Source organism: Mustela erminea, chromosome 13 (genome assembly GCF_009829155.1).
Source record: "Mustela erminea isolate mMusErm1 chromosome 13, mMusErm1.Pri, whole genome shotgun sequence".
Lineage (NCBI taxonomy): Eukaryota > Metazoa > Chordata > Mammalia > Carnivora > Mustelidae > Mustela > Mustela erminea.
Window position 1 is genome coordinate 48691177 of NC_045626.1, and position 23357 is coordinate 48714533.

The window sequence follows — 23357 nt, forward strand, 5'->3', positions numbered from 1 at the left end:
AAAAAAATTCCTACTGTGAAAACAAAATCAAATCATATAATCTCATTCATAGAGATATCACAGTAATGAAACTTATAGACATCTACTTGCTACTTTAAAACTCAAGCTTTTTTAGACAAAAAAGAAAATTCCAACATCAGAAATGACTTATTCACAACTACAATACCACTGATTCTTTAGTAGCTGTCCAACCAATCAAAACACACTCAATCTAAGAAAAAAGCAAAAATAATGTAAGACTTCTCTTTTCAAATATGTGTCTTTAAAATTTTTTAATTAATAAAAACAGGCTGGCCCACTAAGTTAGTCCTCAGAAATTCAAGTCATTTAGCTTCCTCAGATGGGAGTATCATTTGGACATAATTACATCTTTCTGCCTAGTCTAAATTTACTAGGATTTGACTTATTCCTAAATAACCTTTATACTGTAACATGTGATTTTTTTTTAAATAGTTTGCATTTTAAAGATTTTATGTATTTATTTGACAGAGAGAAATCACAAGTAGATGGAGAGGCAGGCAGAGAGAGAGGGAAGCAGGCTCCCTGCTGAGCAGAGAGCCCAATGCGGGACTCGATCCCAGGACCCTGAGATCATGACCTGAGCCGAAGGCAGTGGCTTAACCCACTGAGCCACCCAGGTGCCCCTGTAACATGTGATTTTAATGTATTTTCTCAATAATGAAGTTATAGTATACTGTCAAAAAGGACAACATCCTTCACAACACACAGAGAGATTATCAACTGAAACTCCAATGACAGTAAAAAATATTCATTTCCCTTTTAAAAGACTATACTCTCAATTAAATTAAGCATATATGCACATACCTAGTGATAAACATGCTCTGTAAAGTTTTCAAAGATCCACATTATAGTCAAGAAATAGTAAGACTAAACAAATTCTAATTTACTGATTCCCTTAGAGATTAAAATAAAGCCCTCTGAGTGTCACTGATCAGTAAAAAATCTTGACCTACATGATCTATATATTCTCTTTCCCTCAACTTCTTTAGTATGATTCTTGGATGAACTCATCTGGGCTTCTTGTAGCATGGTGGTCCTACTATAGTAAAGGAAAACTCAACTCCTATCTTCACTTAGGGTTATATCTACAGTATTGAGAGATCAAAGAGAAACAAGAAATGCTTCAAATTATCTCTTGTCATATTTTTTTTTCCAACCAGAAAAGCCTTAGGTGATTATTAAATTTTAGGAAAGAAAGCAATTCATTTTATAATATAGAAGTACCATTTATAGAACATTAATTTTTTACTTAAGTATTTTTCAAGCTTAGTTTAATTACCTCTGCTTCTACATCCACATTTTGCTTCAAAAGTAACTTCAAAATGTCAACATGTCCATTCTGACTAGCAGCTTGCATCGCTGTGTGACCAGCACATTGTCCATTTACCTAAATAAAAAAGAAAAAAAAAAAAAGGATGAAGGATTGTCACAAATCACAAAAGAGCCAATATATAGTATAGGTTTAAATCTGCCACACTGAAAAAAAAATTAAAAAAATAAATCTAGCACACTGTATGATTCCTTGAAAGTAATTTAGGATGGTGTTCCATATATCCTAGTACAGATCACCAGAAACTTTCCTCTAATCTAAAGAAGGGAGCAGACTTTTTTTTTTTAAAGAGGAAAGTTCCATTGTTCAAAGAGCTATCAAAGCACTCTTTTAGCCAATCTGCAAAGTTGAAAAAGAAAGGAAGTGAGAGAGTAAAGTAAGTTATATTTTGTATATTTATTTCTATTTGAATTATTAAAGTTCAGAGTCTCTGCTTAAATGGAAAAAAAAAAGAGCAATGAAGTAAATGGAAAACTTTTAGAAAAGATACTGTCCACTATATAAATAAATACAATTCAACAAATACACTGAATACTAACTGTGAGCCACCTATCATGAGGAACACATGAATGAATCAGTAGGGTAGCTATACACAACTATGACATAGAGCAGTAATTTTCAATGTTTTCTTCACTTCGCTGATGTTGTATAAATAATTTCTCCATAACATAGTGCTAAAAAGCACTGGTTAATAGCTATTGTTTTTTTTTAATAGTTTTTTTTTTTTTAAAGCATTTATATCCCTGGATTCCCTCACTCCACTCAGATAAGTTAGTGGTCCACCTTAACCGCTAGCAGAATTTATTCTTTAAAAAAAAAAATTTATTCTCTGGAAAGAGTAAAGTGTCCCTAGCCTACAGAAACCAAGCACTGTTATCATTGGGGCAAAGTACTAAAATCAGAAGTTTCATATAAACATTTAAATGATGAATGCTGAGAATCCAAGCCCTCTTCCCTTTCTCACTATTCATGAGCTTGCAGCCAGGTTTATACCCTCTATGCAGGAGAATTAAGAGACCACTCTAGGGAGTCAGACCAGCCCAAGAGAAAAGACCTAATGGCTAATGCCAGGAGTAACCCAAGGAAAAAAATGAATCTAGACACAAACCATATACCTTCATAAAAACTAACTCAGAATGAATCATAGATTTAAATGTAAGACACAAAACTCTGAGTCCTACAAGATCATAGATGATGTCTTTGGTGTTATATCTAAAAAGTCATCACCAGGGACGCCTGGGTGGCTCAGTTGGTTAAGCAGCTGCCTTTGGCTCAGGTCATGATCCCGGCCTCCTGGGATCGAGTCCCATGTCGGGCTCCTTGCTTGGCAGGGAGCTTGCCCTCTCCCTCTGTCTGCCTGTGCTCACTCTCTCTCACTCTCTCTCTGACAAAAAAAAATAAAAATAAAAATAAATTTAAAAAAAAAAAAGTCATCACCATACTCAATGTCACCTACATTTTCTCCTATGTTACCATCTCTCAGAAGATGAAATGAACACATACCTGATGTGCCTGAATGTCTTGGGAGATTAGACAGTTAGAAGCTTGCAGAAGAATTAGTTATAACAATATAGATTACAAACAAATGAAAAAAAACGTTAAACTATGTCTGAAGTTAAGAGGGACTGATTGGGAAAAACTGTAAGTGAACTTCCTAGAATAAAGGAAATGTTCTATCTAATAGGGGTGTGAGTTACAGGTATGCATTTGTCAAAACTGATCCATGTATTTCATTATATATAAATTACACCTCATTTTTTTTGATAAAACAATTATGAGCAACAAGGAAAGTAAATGGTTATATGGGAAAATACAATCTAGCATCGTCTAGCTCAGATATGAATGTCATTTAAATAACACCAGGCGCAATTAATTTTAATCTTACAAAGTCACCATACAACCTAACCACATTAAGAAGCTGAGAAGAGTGTGTGAAGGGAATGAGCTGGAGGTGAGAAAAAAAGCTAAATCCTCATTTTCACAGTGAAGTATCAAAAGATAACTCCTAAAACATAAAAATCAAGAAAAAATAGAAGTATGTTATTAGAAGATGTGGAGGTAAATATATGAAGAAAATCAACTGAACAAGGTGAAAATAGTTGTCTCTGAAGAATGGGTAAGTAGAATTGAGAAGGAAATGTTTTTCCTAACAAACCTTGTAGAACTATTTTCTCCCTTTAAATGGTTAGAATGGGAAGGCTCCATAGCTCAGGGGTTAGAGCACTGGTCTTATAAATGTTTAGAATGTATATTGTTTAAAAAAACTTATTTAACAATTAAATGAAGAAAAAAAATAAGTTTAATTTAAATCTGCTTGGTCGAATATAAAAAAGTCATTTGGTACTTTGACAACCAAAATAAAGTATTTGTAATATATCACACAATCAAGAAACCACTGTGCTGTGCTGCTGCAATTGACATCTCCCTCGTAACTGAAACGCCTCACAAGCTCGTAGGAATATGATGGTGTGCTACTCCAACTACGATCTCTAGGCCAGCATGGAACATCATCCTGGTGCCAGCATGGTAGCAATAATAAAGCCAATAAATGCCTACCTAGAACCAAAATGGCCCACCTAAAATACGGCTTACATGAAAGGTAAAATACTATAAACTATTAAGATTTACAAAATGCATGACTTCTGGGGCACCTGGGTGGCTCACTCAGTTAAGCGTCTGCCTTTGGCTCAGGTCATGATCCCAGGGTCCTAGGACTGAGCCCCACACTGGGCTCCCTGCTCAGTGAGGGGCCTGCTTCTCCCTCTCCCACTACGCCCCAGCTTGTGTTCCCTTCTCTTGCTATCTCTCTGTGAAATAAATAAATAAACAAAATCTTCTAAAAAAAAAAAAATGCATAACCTTTAATTCGTCTGCACTATAAACTATAAAATAGTCAATTTTCACAGGAAAAGGTTTAGATTAAATGTTCTGAGAAGAGGGATAGAAAACTGCTTATAAAATTTATGAAAGTACATGTAAAAGACATGGTAAGATGACATTTCCATGAGAAATGGAGGACAACGACCACTTGAAAACCTAAATGCAAATTTTGTCAACCATAAATTTAAAAGGTCACAGTGTTAAAATAAAAATGTCAATATATTTTAGAAGAGTACACTGATGATTTCCAGCGTCTTCTTTAAAATACTTCACAAAAACAAGAAGGAATAGTTGAACCACATGTAGAAAAATCTCAATAATTATTGAACTGTTATGTTCATTATACTGTTCTATTTTTGTACATGCTTCAAATAATTTTTCAATGCTCACATCCACATCTGGTCTTTTTAGCAAATCTTCCACTTTAGCAACATCTCCATTGGCAGCAGCCTTAACTAATTCTTCATTGAGGTCACCAGATTCTTGGGTTTCAAATAATTTCTTCAAGAGTTGGGAGAGTCTTTCTGTAAAGCATCAAATAAAGCTGCTAACACAGGAGGATCTTGAACCTTAACTACTAACAGATAAGTATTACCCACATAACTGTAATACATACTTATCTTTTTTTATTATTTCTATCATTAATATTATTTTCATACTATACTACAGATATTACCCAAGCAAGTTATAATTACTACCAAATAAAACTGCATTAAATTCCAACTCTTAAGTATTCCCAGTTTTCTTCATGTATTTCAAGTTACAATTTCAGAAAAAGAGAGTTACATATAAACAATATTAAGATTTAGAAGTCATACCAAAGATAATCACAAATGAATACACTACAATGGAAGTATCCTAACAATACATACTTTGTTTCAGGTTTTAAGCATACCACACCTCAGAGCTCTCTGCTACACACCTTAGAATAAATCAGCAAATCAATGATTCTGATTCAAAAGCAATGTAATCTCTATAATATTTGGGGAAATGTTTTAGGGACAAACCAATTTTCCGTTGAAAATGGCCATCTAAGTGTTAACATATTTCAACAGGTGCCACGTGATTAGTACTGACTAAAACAAAAAAGAACTAGGGATGTATTTACTCAGATTCTTTCATAAGATTTTTTTTTCCTAAGTAGCATTCATCAATAAGAAACTACCAAGTTCTATTCCTTAATTCTTGAATCTACTTAGTGGAAAGCAAAGAAATCACGAAGTGAGGCAAAGTATCAACACCAAGTCCAAATTATTTGAGTAGGATATGAACTATTTCTCATTCTTTGTATTAGTAGGTAGTCACCGACTGTGCTGTGAAGCCATCTAACTACAAGGTAAAAAAATAAACACGGCCTGATTTAAATTTTAAGCACACCAACAAATTACATCAGGAAGGAAGAAACAGCCCCAGAAGTAGAAAGCAGTATAAAATAAAACCGGAGGTCACCTAATGTTTTCCTTTACTTTCTTAAAATGTAATTATGGCTCTACCTTCTTTTCTGAATGATAATACATAGTACCCTGCAATATGTTCTAGAATGAATTGAGGCTATGTGTATGTAAGGCTAGAGCACAGGAAGGACAGACTTTGGCATGAATCTACCCAAACATCCAGCTTATTCATATTTCAAACGATTTCCTACTTATTTTCAACTTATTCACATTTCAAGATGATTTCCTACTTATTATTATACATTTTTATATGAATAACAACTCTTATTAAATAGTGAGAGGACAGGGGCACCTGGGTGGCTCAGTGGGTTAAGCCTCTGCCTTCAGCTTAGGTCATGGTCTCAGGGTCCTGGGATTGAGCCCCACATCGGGCTCTCTGCTCAGCAGCGAGCCGGCTTCCCTTCCTCTCTCTCTCTGCCTGCCTCTCTGCCTACTTGTGATCTCTGTCTGTCAAATAAATAAATAAAATCTTAAAAAAAAAAAAAAAAGTGAGAGGACACCTGGGTGTCTCAGACAGTTAAGCATCTGCCTTCAGCTCAGGTCATGATCTCAGGGTCCTGGGATCAAGCCCTGTATCTGCCTCCCTGCTCCGCAGGAAGCCTGTTTCTCCCTCTGCCTGCTACTCTCCCTGTTGTGCTCTCTCTCTGACAAATAAATAAATAAAATCTTTTAAAAAGATAAAAATAAAAATAAAATAAATAGTAAGGAAAAAACCATGGCTGATATGTAAAAATATCCAGGAAGAAAGCCATCTGCTAGCAATAATGTTGAAAATAAAAAGAGAATAAAATAGTCTAAGAAAGTGGTATTTCTTGTCAGAAAACAAAAGTTCTGACTAAAGAGTATAATGATGAATTTCAGTTATCTCAGATTTGATGTGGAAACACCTTCAATATTATGCCCCCAAAAAAGCACTTATTTTCAAAAATTTTCCAGGGTATACCTCAGTCAGAACAAAAACCATTCATCAGTGGCACCTGGGTGGCCAATGGGTTAAGCCTCTGCCTTCGGTTAAGATCATGATCTCAGGGTCCTGGGATCAAGCCCTGCATCAGGTTCTCTGCTCTGCAGGAAGCCTGCTTCCCCCTCTCTCTGCCTGCCTGTCTACTTGTGATCTCTGTCTGTCAAATAAATAAAATCCTTAAAAATAAAATAACCTCATATAAAAACAAAAAACAAAAACCTTTAGAAAAGTATAGAACTGTCAACATTCAAGTGAGGTCATGTGATCTGGGAGAAAATTAAGAACACATACAACATTAGCTGTACAAGAGAACACAGAAATTAGCAAAGATTCTAATGTAAACCGTATTACTTTTAAAGACAACAATACAAACATACCACCAGATGCGTTGCTAATGGCTGATCCTGCAGATGCCACCTTGGAAACTGCTGCTGGATTATACGTCCAAGATGTTCCACAAACTTCCACCTTTAAATCACTGTCTGAATAAATCTGTTGCACTCGGCCAACTTTACCTAAAGTCTTTCAAAAAAAAAAAAAATTAGTTCATGTTCCCAAGTCTAAAGTACATACCATACGGGAAAAAAAACTCAATTGTTAGCTCTTACATGTTTAAAGTATTAATTTTCTTTTGTCCCTAATGAAAAAACTGTTAAAGGACAACATATTCAAGTGGTTATTTGTTAGCTACAAACTTGAAAGAATATCTTTAAAAAACATTTTAATTGGGCAACTGTCTCAGGTCCCCTCCATCTTCAGGAGCTTTGTACTATCACTCAATAAACTTTGTTCTATCGCTCAATAAACTCTGTACTATCACTAAATAAACTTTGCTTTGCTGTCCACCAAAAAACCGAAAATAAAAAGCATTTTAATAAACAAAACTATAATACTTCCACAAAAATATAAAATCAAAAATAAGTCATGACAGTCTATCATTCATAAGAATTCAAAACATTTTGCTTTTTGATATCCAAACTTTTTTTAAAATAATTTTTTAAATTAATAATGTTATTATTAGCCCCAGGAGTACAGGTCTGTGAATCGCCAGGTTTACACACTTCACAGCACTCACCATAGCACATACCTTTCCCAGTGTCCATAATCCCACCACCCTCTCCCCACCCCCCCACCCACCGCAACTCTCAGTTTGTTATCTGAGATTAAGAGTCTCTTATGGTTTGTCTCCCTCCTGATCCCATCTTGTTTCATTTATTCTTTTCCTACCCCGCAAGCCCCCCACATTGCCTCTCAACTTCCTCATATCAGGGTTGATATCCAACCTTTTAACCCCATAATCTTATCTTACATCTTGAGAATTTATAAATCAAAAAGTCCAAAATTCACCACCAATCTAGCCTAAAAAAATAAAACCCTGATTTCTAAAATAAACTATACTTAACCAAAAAGGTACTCAGTATCCATTCCAAGAGAGAAGTATGTAGAAACAATACTTATTAAGTATATGGGAAAGGGGGACACCTGGGTGGCTCAGTTGGTTAAGCATCCAACTTGACTTCGACTCAGGTCATGATTTCAGAGTTGTGGGATGGAGCCTGGGGCTCCGTGCTCAGTAGGGAGTCTGCTTAAGATTCTCTCTCTCCCTCCCTCTGTCTCTCCTTCCCATGTATACTTTCTCAAATAAATCTTTAAAAAAACAAAAAAAGAAATATATATATATATAAATGAAAAAAAGGCAACTGGGTTCAGAACACAATTAGCAGCAACTCTTAACCATGGGCAGATACTGTTCTAATAACTTTATACAAATTAACTCACCTAATACATATACCCTGAAAGTAAAGCGCTATTATTAGCCCCATTTCAAACTCCAGTCCAAAACGCTTTCTCTTAAGCACACAGAAGAGCAAACTACAATACTAGAAAATTGGTGAAGAAAATGATAATATCTGACTACTTCCTAACAGAGTAGACTGTCCTTCAATATGTTATCCTTTGCCCTTCCACAGCATGTGACTACAACTACTTCAAACTATCCCCTTAATTTCTGGATGGCAGTCTAACCTTTTTACCTGTTCCTTCTCTTTCTCCACTCACTGGCTCCTTGTCCTTTTACAGATCCCTAAATCTATTTGTTGTCCCCCAAATTTTGTTCCTTTGTTTTTTACTCCTCTTCCTTAAAAGTTTAATCCACTTTGACAACTATCACCTTATTACTAAAAACTCCAAAATATACTTCTCTAGCCCTATTTATTCCTCCCCCTGCCCCCTAACACACATCAATTTTAAACTCTAACTAGATATTTTCTCTTGGAATTTTCCATCATCTCAAACTCTACGAGGCTGCATTCTTTGTTTTTTCCCCCTTAACTGTTTAATTATAGTAAGTCTCAAACATACAAAAATAGGTAACAGTATTTTGAGTCCCCACGTACCCATCAATTACTTTTAACAATTTTTAGCTCATGGCCAATCTTGTTTCCCCCTACCATTCTATTTCCTCCTGTATTTTTAATCATGTAAACTTTTGGGGGGGTGGAAACTACTACTAACAACCCTCCCCAAATTATCAATTAACTCTGTAATATCATAAAATACCAGTGTTCAAATTTCCAATTCCCTCATAAATGATAAAATTTTTCAGTCTGCTTAAATCAAGTTCCAAATAAAATCTATACATATATTTTTCTCTGCCAATTATTTGTTGAAGAAACAGGGTTATCTGTCCTACGAAGTTCCTTACAATCTGGATTTTGCTAATTGGTATAATTTAAATAGTTCATATCTCTTTACAGAGAGAAAGGCTACTCCTCAAGACTGTAATCTGGGCACTAAGTTTGGTTATTGTTACTAGAATGGTTACTGTTTCTAAGTCTTTTCATGGACAGAGCTAGGAAACAGTGGTAGGAGGGTGTTTTGTCTTGAAGATAAAATAAATCACAAATACATAAACCCTCTTCCAATGCAAATTCAAGAGTACAAGGTTTTCACTCAGCCTCTTTTACGTTACATCCATATCTCATTTTCCCACCCTGATCATTCTGGTTCTCAAGGCCACTTGGGATAACAGAATTAGAATTACCATGTAATTACTCATTTGGTTTTTTGTCATATCACACATACAACAATCTCAGGATAATAATATTAGCACTATCACAAACAACAAGATCTCTGAAAACTGTTGAAAATTGTTAAAAAAATTGTTTTTTACATGTAGTTCTTTAGGGTATTCTTCCTAAAAAGATACAAAGACAAATTACTACGCTTAAAAATCACTTGTACTTTTCACTCTGTATGGTTATACCAACAAGATACACATTTAAGTTTGTTTACTTCATTTTCCACTTTTAGGAATTTGATTTTGCTTTATAATTGTATAAAATATGTATCTGGTTTCAAATCAAATCTATAAAACAAGACATATTCAAAGACATCTCCCTTCTACCTTTGTCCGCCATACCACATTCCTTCTTTAGATGGAAACATGTTTTTGAGTGTAATGGTTAATTCCTCCATTGTCTGCTTTCTTCATATAAACTCTGAATTATCCTAATAGTTATATTTACAATAATACTAAGACATAATGTATATATACAAAACCTAATTTCCTCTTTAAAAAAAAAGAACCAGAGTATGTGAGTCAACTGGTTCCCGTATATACAACACTGAAATGAATCACTCATGTTCTTAGCCTTACCTTCTTTCTCCCACAATATTTTGATTTAAAGTTACAGTATTTAGTTCCAGTTAATAACCAGAGGCAAGCAAACGGTTTACTAAACTTTCCATAGTCTCCCTCCAATCCTAACCTATTTTTTGACAGTTATACTTTATCTGTGATGATAGAACTTATAACCATTACACAAACTCTAACCCTTCCTTTAACTATCATTTACTCTTAGTTCAACAAATACATACACATTTAATGACTACCATGAGCCCTTAAATTGGTCTCTCTCCAGTCATCTTGGCTGTCTGAGACATCTTCTAATAGACCAATCAGAAAAGGCTAATGAGAACAAAATTCTCTGAATTCTTATACATTCATAGCAATTTATAGCCTTTATACTTGAAAGTCAGTTTGGTTATAAACTCTTAGCTTACATTTTTGTTCCTTGAATACCCTAAACGTTATTTCATTGAAATCATAAAACATTGAGATCAGATTTTTCTTTCTCTTTTAAAGTAAAACTTGACTTTTTTTCCTAGATACCCAAAGACTTTTTTTTCTTTTCTTGAAGATTCAGTTATTTTACCAGAATATGGCTCAGTGTTTTGTGTTCTCAGTTCCCCCAGTATGCAATGTGTCCTTTTAATATTTAGTTTTAAACCTTTTAACTTGGGGACTTTTTTTCTGAAATTTTAAATTTTAGCAGTTGTTATATTCCATTGCTTTGGTTTTTGTTTTTCCTTTTCTGCAAGGACTCCAAATACACCTCTATTAGATATATTTGTCACTTTCCTGAAATACTTTTTATCTTTTCGATTTTAGCAATTTTTCTTCTTTTTACCTTCTGTTTCTCTTAAGGCATATCTGTCATATGTATTTGATCTGTGTTGCATCAAGCTTACTCTTCTCTTTCATAAAATTATCTTCCTTTTCTTAATTCTTTCCTAAGTTCTGTTATCTCATTTCTAATTATGATCTATTTTGTTCTTTCATCTTTTATCATTTTAGTTTGTTGGCTCATTTTGAATCATTAGGTTTTAGTTTTATGTGCGTATCTTTCTAATGTATTCTCATTTGTCTATAAAGAAGTTATGCTATTCCTTGTCATTTTTTAATAACTGTGTATAGGGATCCACTTGTGATCCCTTCCAACTTTTATCTTTCATCTGCACCTACTGTCTCCATTCTAATAAATTTGGTCTCTATTCCCTCAGTTCTTCCTTAATGGGAAGGCTCTCTAGAGGAAAGGAGCTATGGCTGGTTAATTTTGAGAGTTGTCAGACCCAGGCATTTCTAATTCCTTTAACCTTTAGCATGGACCTATTACCCTCACCCCAAAATGGAGTCTGAAAGAGTCCTCCCAAGGCTGTTGTTTCTACATTAATCTAGACTAGCCAATGAATACTTGTTAGCAATGTTGGAGTCCCTCTGTTTCAGGGCCATCCGATGCCAATTAATTCTCTCTGCTGCTGGACAGACAGATGTAGATCTAGTAGCTGTCAGTATTTTCTCACTACTAGCTCGTATTTCAGAGTTCAATAGGCTACTCTGTAACCTGGTTTTTATACAGATGTTTGCAGCTTTGGGTTTTTTTGGTTATGCTAATCCAGTTATTGACTATTTTTATCAAGATGATTAGGGAAGATTAAAATTCTACACCACTACCACTGGAATCCCAGAATTCCCCTACAGATATAATCTACAGGTTTTTCTTATACAGCAACTTACTATGGGAGACCGATGACTTGGGCTTTGAAATAGAACAGGTTTGGGTTCAAACTCCAGTTCAGAATCCTAGCTCTGACTTCCTCATCTTTAAAATAAGGATGCCATACCACCACCTGCTTATAATATTCCCAGGATAAATAAAGTCTGTGTATGTATCTATGTGTGTATACACGTATGTTTGTGCACATGTATGTATATATTCATCATTTAGCACAGTGCTTAGAATAACTGGGCACTTCAAAGACATAAGCTGTTACATATAAGGTGTCATTGCTAAGGGGAAAAACAAAAACATCTTGACTGACCCCTGGGACTAGTAATACATTATATGTTTATTTAAAAATAAAAAAATAAAATATTTTAAAAAACCTAAATCTTAAATCTTAAATCTAAATCTAAAAAAATCTAAATCTTAAATCTTGAATCTAAAAATTCTTAAAATAGTATACGTTACTCCTATAAAAGCATGTCAAAAAATTACATTTATGTAACACCACACTATAGTTAGGCTTAAAGACAATCGATATATTTTTTTAACCAACTTCAATATCAAAAGCAAACAAACAGATCATATACTACTTAATTTTTTGGACAAAAATAAAGTTTCAGGGCGCCTGGGTGGCTCAGTGGGTTAAGCTGCTGCCTTCCGCTCAGGTCATGATCTCAGGGTCCTGGGATGGAGTCCCGCATCGGGCTCTCTGCTCAGCAGGGAGCCTGCTTCCCTCTCTGCCTGCCTCTCTGCCTACTTGTGATCTCTGTCTGTCAAATAAACAAATAAAATCTTTTTAAAAAATAAATAAAAAATAAAGTTCCAAAATACAGCTCCTACAGAACATACACAACTATCACTTAGTCACTATGTAACTAAAGCAATAAAAAACACGAGCAGCATCTGCAAACTATGAAATGTCTTCGAATAAAAGCACCGTAACAATGAATTTCTTTTCTTTCATTCACTGTTACATCCTTGAAGCCTGACAGGCACATTTTGCTAAAGTATCTGCTGAAGGATTAAGGTAGGAAGGAAGGATGGACTGATGGAAGGACAACACACCATGAAGGATGGGAGGGGGACCTGGACACGATGGGAGGGAGCAGAGGACTAAATGAGATAGGCAATGGGGCTAGACAGGAAAAGGAGGTGCTAGCTAGGACAGGCACTAGACAACACATTAGGGTGCAGGGATGAGACATGAAGAGGGATGGGAGGGAAGGTACTTGGTAGAGGAAGGAGGCACTGAATGGAATGGGACCTGGGGGGACAGGAGAGGACCAGTTAGGTGACTGGATGATAGGAGGACATAACAAGGAAGGAAGGAGAGGATGGAAATGGGAGTACAGAGCAAGAATGTATGGGGGGGGGGGCGGCAAAACAATATGAGGAGGAAGGCAGGACAGAATGGGTAGTACAGAAGGATGGGACAGAAAGACACAGATGGAGAAAGAAGATAGATGCCAGGAGGGTAGAACAAACAAACTTTTCCGTTGTTGCTGAACATTTGGTAAAAATGTATTGAATGAATAAATTAAAAATTAAACCGTAACTCTTTGGGAGCAAAGCCACCACAGAAGGCACACATTCAGAGTTGTTCTTTCACACTCTGTGTTTTAGAGAGCCAGGCCCCCAAGTGAGAAAAGCAGCAACGGTCCAGCACTGCTGGTAACTGGATGAGCACATCTCTCTCACTCTGGGGTTAAGAATCAGGAAAGTCTCTGTTGCCTTCTACCTACATGACATTCTCTACTAACAACTCTTTCAAAAAATATTAACTGCTGCCATATTTGGACCTTCCTGGGCTAATTTAACTGGAACAAATTAGAAAGTAAAAGGCATTAAGTACGCCTAGCGGCCAATGAAGAGTACAATTCTCAAAGGTTTATGCTAATTTATTTTCCAAAATTAAAGTATTTTTTAAAACTACATTAGCATAATATAACTCCTCATCTAAAACTATTTTATCATTCCTAGTCTGAAACTATTTTAGATATACTTACTGGGAGCATAGCTTCAGCCCATTCTCCATGTCCTCTCTGTAGAAGTTTGATTCTTTCCAGATCGTAACAAACTTGTACAAGATCACCCACTTGAAACTGTGAGGTGCCTCCTTCTGCACCCTGAGCAGCATCCCCACTTCGGACAATGTTTGCTTTCGTGAGAACAGCAGGATTGAAGGTCCACCTAAAAATCAAGACAAAACTCAAAATGGGTAAGTCTAACTTAATTTTAATACAACATTCTTAGTTAAACACTGAAGGGAAAAATTCTGTGACACATCAACAGAGTAAAGCAATCCTTTGCAATGACAACTTGCATGATACGTATTTCTTTTTATAACTGTATCATGTATAACTTTTAAGAAAAGACTTATCTGTAATCACCACCCTAATATACTTCTCTCTTGCTTTCTTTTGCATGTTTCAAAAATTGTTATAAAATACCTACTTATTGTTAAGTATTAAAACATTTCAGAAACATATAAAGTGAAATTTCTATTTCACACAAACACACCTGGATCACCATTTCCTATCCCACTACTAACCACTGTTAATACTCATTCTAGTGTCAATTATGCTCCAATTAAAAACAAAATCTAATGAAATTAGGACAAAAATAGACATCCTTGAGTATGTTATTATTTTATTTTATTTTTTATTAAATTTTCTTATTTTTTTATAAACATATAATGTATTTTTATCCCCAGGGGTACAGGTCTGTGAGTGTGCTACTACTTTAATGTGCTAATATTTATAATGGAGACAGAGTCATTTCCTTTTTCATAAATAGGAGATTTTATATATATCTCTTTTTCAGTGTGACAGATACAGTACTACTTATTTCAATTCACTGGCCACAGCAGCAGTCCACTGCAAGATTATACACTAAAGCAGTTGGCCATTTTCCTACTGTCATTTAAAGTATTTTCAAATTTTCACTATGACAAATAATACTATAAAGAACATCTCTCCATGAACATCTTAGTACACATGAGGTCAGTATTTCACTAGTGATTCTTAAAAAGCTACCTAATCATAGAATATATTTGCTTATGATTCTGATAGAGCCAAATTTCCCTAGATAGTGCAGCATTTCTCTATACCATTAATAAGCTTATGGATAAAAAAAGTACTACTTTCAACTTGTCACACATGGGTATTTCACAAGATTATAATCACCGCCTCAAAACAAATCTGGATTCTGATTTCTTCTTTGCTATAATAAGCATTTGTCTATGTTGCTACCATCTTCATGACTACCATTTTATTGACTACTTAATATTTTATCAAATAGAGGTACCACAATATATAACACATTTCCCCCCAGTCCTATATGTCACTCCACAGAAAAAAGGTTCCCCAAACAAGTTTTTACAATATGACATACTATTCCCTCCTCCCCTTAATTCAAATGGTCATCAGCATATAAAAGACTCTAAGAGATCATACATATAAAAACTTACTAAGTTCAAGTAACCATGTAAGCAAACTTTACTTTCTAAAGCAATCACAAAGAGAAAGAAGTGCATCTGACCAGTTAAGAAAAAAAATCAGATACGCATACATTTTCTTCTAGCCTTACAATCCTGGTGCTTTTTACTTTGCTCCCAATACTCCAAAATTGATGAGACCTATGATAGCACCAGAGCATGACAGCACTCCCTCAAGTTGTTCCCTCTGCTTCCAGTGTTGCCTCCCTGATGAAAACTCCATCTTCTAAACTCACTCCACAGGTAATTTTCTCTCTGAAGTTTCTTCTGATTTGCCTCATTAAAATCACCATGCTTCAGAATACCGTGAATACTCATCCATCATAATTACTTACACCATTTTAACACAGTTCTTCCTGGTTTTGTCTATCCAAACTAAAAGGGAAACCCCTTCAAAGCAGAGGACCATATCTTGTCTTTGTACTCCTAGCACTGATCATAGGGCTAATACAGGTTAAGTACTTATAACATTTTTGTTGAAAAAAAGAGCAACAAAAAAGATTGATTTTCTAGAATTCAAATGTCATATTTCTGTTGACACTACTGCCCGAGAAAGAATTCTGACCAAGAAAGAATTTGGCAAGCAATAATCCCAATTTATCTTAATATTTCCAAACAACAGACAAGGTAACAAAATGTTAGTAAAAAGTAACACTAAATGTTTACATGCTAATCTGAACTTAAAATGTGTAAATTTAAGATTTCCTTCTCTTTTTATTAACAGCTTTGAGATATAATTAATATACAATTCACTCATTTAAAGTGAAATTGGTGGTTTTAGTATATTTGTAGCCTCATACATCCAAGTACTGTCTAATTTTCATCACCACAAGATACCAAAATGATTAGTTGTCGATCCACATTTACCTCTCACTCCAGCCCTTAACAACCATTAACATACTTTGTTTCTACGTATTTGCTTATTCTGGATATTTTACATAAATCACATAATACGTGACCTTTTGTGACAGGCTTCTTTCACTGAGCACAATATTTTAAGATTTATCTATATGCAGCATATGTCAGTATGCCATTCCTTTTTATGGCTGAATAATATTCCATTATATGTATGCATCATATTTTTTTTATCCATTGATCAGTTGGTTGACATGTGGGTTGTTTCCATATTTAGGGTGTTATGAATAACACTTACACAAAAATTCATGTATAGGTTTTTGTGTGGACACATGTTTTCAATTTTCTTGACTATAAACCTAAGAGTGGACCAGCTAGGTCATATGTTAACTCTATATTTAACATTTTGAGGACCTACCAAACTGTTTTCCAAAGCATCAAGACCACTTCACATTCCTACCATCAATGTATGAGGATTTCATTCTCATTTCTCCACACCCTCACCAACACTTTAATCACATACTTTTTTTTATTTTAGTCATTCTAGTATGTGAAGTGGTATCTCACTGTGATTTTAAATTACATTTCCCTAATAACTAATAACATGGAGCATCTTCTTCATGGGTGTTAACTCCTAACCCATACTGTGACTGTATTTGGATAGGGCCTTTAAGGAAATATTAAGATTAAATAAAGTCATAAAGGTGGGGCACTAATCCACCAGGACTGATGTCTTCATAAGAGGGTCTGTTCCTCTTATGAAGAGAGAGAAAGGTCTCTCTTTCTCTCAGCATGCACAGAGAAAAGGCCATGTGAGGACATAACATTCCCTTACCCCAGCAGTAAGAAAATTGATTTCTGTTGGTTAAGCCATTCAATCTGTAGTATTTTGTTAAAACAGCCTTAGCAAATTAACACAATGCACTTATTGGTCATATCTGTATTTTCTCTGGAAAAATCTCTATTTAAATATTTTGTCCATTTTTAAAATGGGTTAGTTGTCTTTTATTGTTGAATTTTAGGAGTTCTTTGTATACTCTAGACACAAGTCCCAAATCAGACATATGATTTGTAAATATTTTCTCTTACTCCATTGTCTTTTCACTGTTAGCTTCCTTCAAAACACAAAATTTTTAAATTTGATGATGTCCAGTTTTACTTCTTCTTTGGTTCTTCTGCTTTGGGGGTCGTATGTTTAATCCAAAGTCGCACAGACTTACACTTCTGTTTTGTTCTAAGAGTTCTATAGTTTTAGCTCTTACACTTAGGTGTATGATTGAATTTTTATTTCATATTTCTACATGGTAATATAGTTGGGGTCCAATCTTATTCTTTGCATATTGATAACTAGCTGACTCAGCACCATGTTTGTTTCATTGCAGCTTTATTTACTGAATTATTTGAGGTATGACTGACATATAACATTAGATTAGTTTAAGGCATAGAACACAATAATTAGATGTTCGTATGAGTATACCTCATTTTATTGTGCTGCATAGACAGTGTTTATAAATTAACAGTTTAGGGGCACCTGGGTGGCTCAGTGGGTTAAAGCCTCTGCCTTCGGCTCGGGTCATGATCCCAGAGTTCTGGGATCGAGCCCCACATTGGGCTCTTCACTCGGCAGGAAGCCTGCTTTCCTCTCTCTCTCTCTGCCTGTCTCTCTGCCTACTTGTGATCTCTGTCAAATAAAAAAATAAAATTAAAAATTAACTAATTAATTAATTAACAGTTTATGGCAACCTTGCGATGAGCAAGGCTACTGATGCCACTTTTCCTATAGCATTCACTCACTTCCTACCTCTATCACATTTTGGTAATTCTCACAGTTTTCAAACATTATATTTGTTATGATGATCTGTGATCAGTGATCTTTGTTTTTGTTTTTTGGTTTTTTGCTGGATCAATGATCTCTGATGTTACTACTGCAATTGACTTAGGGAGCCAAACCCATGTAAGACAGAAAACTTAAGTCTATAAATGTGTGTGTCTGGATTGCTGCAAAGACCAGAAGTTTACCAGTTTTACCATCTTTCTCCCTCTCCTCCAGCCTCCCAATCCCTGAGACACAACATTATTAAATTAGGCCAATTAATTACCTTACAATGGCCTCTAAGTGTTCAAGGGAAAGGAAAATCACAAATCTCTCACTTTAAATCAAAAGCTAGAAATTATTCACCTTAGGGAGGAAGGCATGTCAAAAGCCTAGATAGGCTGAAAACTAGGCCCCTTTAACAAGTTAGCCAAATTGTAAATGCAAAGTAAAAGGCCTTGAAGGAAATCCAAAGTGTTACCCCAGTGAAAACATGAATGATAAGTGAAAAAGTCTTATTCCTGAGATGGAGAAAGTCTGAATGATCTGGATAGAAGATAAACCAACCACAACATTCCCTTAAGCCAAAGCCTAATCCCAAGCAAAGCCCTGACTCTCTTCAATTCTGGGAAGGCTGAGAGAGATCAGGAAGTTACCAAAAAGAAGTCTGAAGCTGGCAGAGGTTAGTTCATAAGGTTTAAGGCAAGAAGCCACCTCCATGACGTCACAGTGCAAGGTGAAGCAGCAAGTGCTGATGGAGAAGCTGCCCCAAGTGACCCAGAAGATCTTGGTAAGATCATTAATGAAGGCGGCTACACTGAACAACAGTGCTTCAGTATAGACAAACAGCCTTCTCTTGGAAGAAGATGCTATTCAGACTTTTCACAGCTAGAGAGGAGCAGTCAGTGCCCAGATTAAAGCTTTTAAGAACAGGCTGACTGTCTTGTTAGTGGCTACTGCAGCTGGTGACTTTAAGTTGAAGCCAATGTCCTTGACCATTCTGACAATCCTAGGGCTCTGAAGAATTATGCTAAATCACTCAGCCTGTGCTCTATAAAGGGAACAGCAAGGCCTGGATGACAGCACATCTCTTTATAATATGGTTTACTGAATATTTCAAGCCCACTGATGAAACATACGGCTCAGGAAAAAAAATTCCTTTAGAAATAGTGTAGCATTGACAATGCATATTGTCACCCAAGAGCTATGATGGAAAGCACAATGAGACGACTGCTGTTTTCATGCCTCCTAATACAACAGCATTCTGCAGCCCACGGATCAAGGAATAATTCTGACTTTCAAATCTTATAATTTACAAATACATTTTGAGAGCATCTGGGTGGCTCAGCTGGTTAAATATCCAACTCTAGATTTCGGCTCAGGTTGTGATCTCAGGGTGGTGTGATCAAACTGCAAGTCAGGTGCCCCACCAGCAGAGGTCTATTTGGATTCCTTCTCTCCCTCTGGCCCTCCCCTCAACGCTCTCTCCCCCAAATAAATAAATCTGTAAAAATATATAAAGAGCACCTGGGTAGGTCAGTCGGTTAAGTGACTGCCTTCAGTTAAGGTCATGGTCCCGGGGTCCTGGGATCAAGCCCTGTATCAGGCTCCCTGCTCAGCGGGGAGTCTGCTTCTCCCTCTGCCTCTCCCCCTGCCTGTGCTCTCTCTCTCTGTCAAATAAACAAAATATTTAAAAATAAATAAATAAATAAATAGCGTAAAAATAAAAATACATTTTTGTAAGGCTTTATCTCTCATAGATGGTGATTCTTCCAATGGAATTCAGCAAAGTAAACTGAAGACCTTTGGAAAAGGATCTGCCATTCTAGATGGCATTAAGAACTTTCACAATTCATGGCAAGAGGGCAAAATATCAACACTAACAGGAGTTTGGGGAAAAGTTGATTCGAACCCTCAGGGGTGACTCTAAGGGGTTCCAGACTTAAGTGGAGGAAGTCAGTGGAAATGTGCTGGAAACAAGAAAAGAACTAGAATTAGGAGTGCCGCCTGAGGATTTAACTGCATGGCTACAAGCTCATGATCAAACTTTAACAGATGAGGAGTTGTTTCTTATAGATGAACACAGAAAGTAGCTTCTTGAGAAGAAATCTACTGGTGAAGATGCTGTGGAGATTGTGGAATAACAACAAAGGATTTAGAAATTACATAAATTTGGGTGACAGAGCTGAGGCAGGTTTTGAAAAGACTAACTCCAGTTGTGAAAGTTATTCTGTGGGTAAAATGCTATCAAATAGCACTACATACCACAGAGGAAACCATCCATGAAAGAAAGAGTCAATCAATGCAACAAAGGTCACTGCTGTCTTAAGAAACTGCCAAAGGGATGCCTGGGTGACTCAGTTAAACATCAGCCTTTGGCTCAGGTCATAATATCAGGGTCGTGGGATCGAGTCCCTCATCAGGCTCCTTACTCACTGGGGAGCCTCCTTCTCCCTCCCTGCCATTCCTCCTGCTTGTGCATTTCCTCTCTCTCTCTGACAAATAAAGGAATAAACAAATAATCCTTAAAATTTAAAAAAAAAAAGGAAAGAAAAAAGAAATTGCCACAGCCACCCCAAGCTTCAGCAACCACCACCCTGATCATGCAGCAGCCATCAACACTGATATGGGCACCAAAAGATGAAAACTCACAGATAGCTTAGATTATAGTTAATGTTTTAGCAATAAGTATTTAAGGTATAACTGCATATTTAATAAACTACAGTATTGTGTAAACATAACTTTTATACACACTAGGAAACCAACACTTCACTTGACTCACCTATTACAATGGTCTGAAACTGACCCTATAATATCTGCAAGGTAAGCCGGTATATGTTATCAGCATCATCTATTGAAAAAACTGTTCTTTCCCCCACCAAACTGTGCTGGACCCTTGTCAAAAATCAAATGACCTTAAATGCAAAGGCTTATTCTCAAACTCTCAACCCCTGTCCCATCAATCTACATGTCCATTTTATGTCAGTAATATACTGTCTTGATACTGTAGCTTTATCATAAATTTTGAAATTAGGAAGTGTGAGTCCTCCAATTTTGTTTTTCTTTTTAAAATTATTTTGGCTAATCTGGGTCACTTCAATTTCCATATGAACTATAGAATTAGGCTGCCGATTTCTATAAAAAAGGCACCAGGGTTCTTTTTTTGTTTTTGTTTTTGTTTTTTTAATTTTATTTATTTATTTGACAGACAGAGATCACAAGCAGGCAGAGAGGCAGACAGAGAAAGAGAGGAAGGGAAGCAGGCTCCCTGCTGAGCAGAGAGCCCGAAGCGGGGCTCGATCCCAGGACCCTGAGACCATGACCTGAGCTGAAGGCAGAGGCTTAACCCACTGAGCCACCCAGGTGCCCTGGCACTGGGGGGTTTTAATATGGATTGCATTAAATTCGATTAGTTTGGGGAAAACTGCCATGATATATGCTGAATTATGTCCTCCAAAAAGAAATGTTGAAATCCTAATCACCAGTACCTCTGAATATGACCATATTTAGAAACAGGGTCTTTGCAGATGTAATCAATAAAAGGAAGTCATACTGGATTAGGATGGGCCCTAAATCCAATGAGTGGTGTCCTTATAAGAAGGTCATATGAAGTTAGCTTTGGTCATTTTTATGTAAAAGATTTTAGAATTCCCATGAGTTCAATTAACTTCCTTCTATGTCTTCTCAGGGTTCTTTCCTTATGGATGGCAAAGCTACAAATATTGACCAAAATAAAACAGTGGAGTTGGGGAATTGTTTACGTGGCTCTCCGTCTCAAATGATTTTCTACAACTAGCTGAGTTTGACCAATCAGATTGATTTGAATGCATTTGAAAATAAAATCTATACCCAGCGGGGGGAAAAAAAAAAAGAGGACCCATGAAGACACAGGGACACACAGAGTCACCGAGGAGAAGGTCATGGGAAGACAGAGATAGAGAAATGAGTGATGCATCTGCAAGCCAAGGAACACCATAGATTGCCAACAACCACCAGAAGTTAGGAGAAGCATAGAACAGATTCTCCCTTAGAATTTCCACAAGGAACCAATCCCACCAACACCTTGACTTTGGACTTGTATGTAGCCTTCCATAACTGTGAAAGAATAAAGTGCTGTTGTTTAAGCCACCAAGTCTGTGGCAATCTGTTATGGCAACCCAAGGAAACTAATACACCATCTGCATAGTATCAGATCTCCCGATCCATAAGCATAAGATGTCTTTCCATTTACTTAGATCTTCCTCAATTTCCTTCAACAATGTTTTATAGTTTTCAGTGTACTAGTCTTGGACTTACTTTTTTAAAGTAATCTTTACAGGGGCACCCGAGTGGCTTAGTTGGTTAAGCATCTGCTTTAGGCTCAGGTTATGATCTCAGAGTCCCACATCAGGCTTCCTTGCTCAGCAGGGAGTCTGCTTCTCCCTCTACTCCTCACCCAGTTCATTCTCTCTCTCTCAAATAAATAAAATCTTAAAGGAAAAAAAAAATCTCTATATCCAATAGGACCTCAAACTCATGACCCCAAGATCAAGAGTCACATGCTCTGCCAACTGAGCCAGCCAGGCTCCCCAAGTCTTGCACTTCTTGGGCTAAACTAATTCTTAAGTATTTTATTCTTTATGATGCTACTATAAATGAAACTGTTTTCTTAATTTCATTTTCAAATTGCTCATTGCCAATCTACAAAAACGCAACTGACTTTTCTACATTGATCTTGTACCCTGCAACTTTGCTGAACTCACTTATTAGCTCTAATAGATTTTTGTGAATTCCTTATGCTTTTTATATACAAGATCATGTCACCTGTGAATAAAAATGGTTTAACTCCTTCTCTTCTCTTACTTCCTCCTTTTATTTATTTTTCTTGCCTGTCTTGGCTAGACCCTCTAGAACAATGCTGAGTAAGAGTGGGGAGGGCAGACATTTTTATTCTGTTCCTGTTTTTACGGGAAAAGCATTCAATCTCCACCAATTATGATATTAGCGTGGGTTTTCACAGATGCCCTTTACCAGGCTGAAGAAGTGCCCTTCTGTTACTGCTTTATGTAGTTTTTATCATGAAAGGAAGTGGAATTCTGTCAAAGGTTTTTCTTCATCTCTTGGTATTATCACATGTATCCTTAAGATTTTAACATAATTAGAGTTAATTCTACCCTCTGGTAAGCAATTTCATGTTAATTGTTTCATTATCTATAT

At 36.1% G+C, this 23357-nt stretch overlaps 1 protein-coding gene across 1 annotated transcript in view; it reads right to left on the reverse strand.

Moving 5' to 3' along the window:
* The window catches only part of MIB1 (mindbomb E3 ubiquitin protein ligase 1), a 130470-nt gene that overhangs the window by 70884 nt on the left and 36229 nt on the right, over positions 1-23357 (reverse strand). The window contains exons 7-10 of the mRNA XM_032309412.1: positions 14004-14187; positions 7027-7171; positions 4622-4755; positions 1301-1408 (exon numbers count right to left, since the gene is read on the reverse strand). Coding sequence (XP_032165303.1) covers positions 1301-1408; positions 4622-4755; positions 7027-7171; positions 14004-14187 — 571 coding nt within the window. The remainder of the gene's footprint in view (positions 1-1300; positions 1409-4621; positions 4756-7026; positions 7172-14003; positions 14188-23357) is intronic.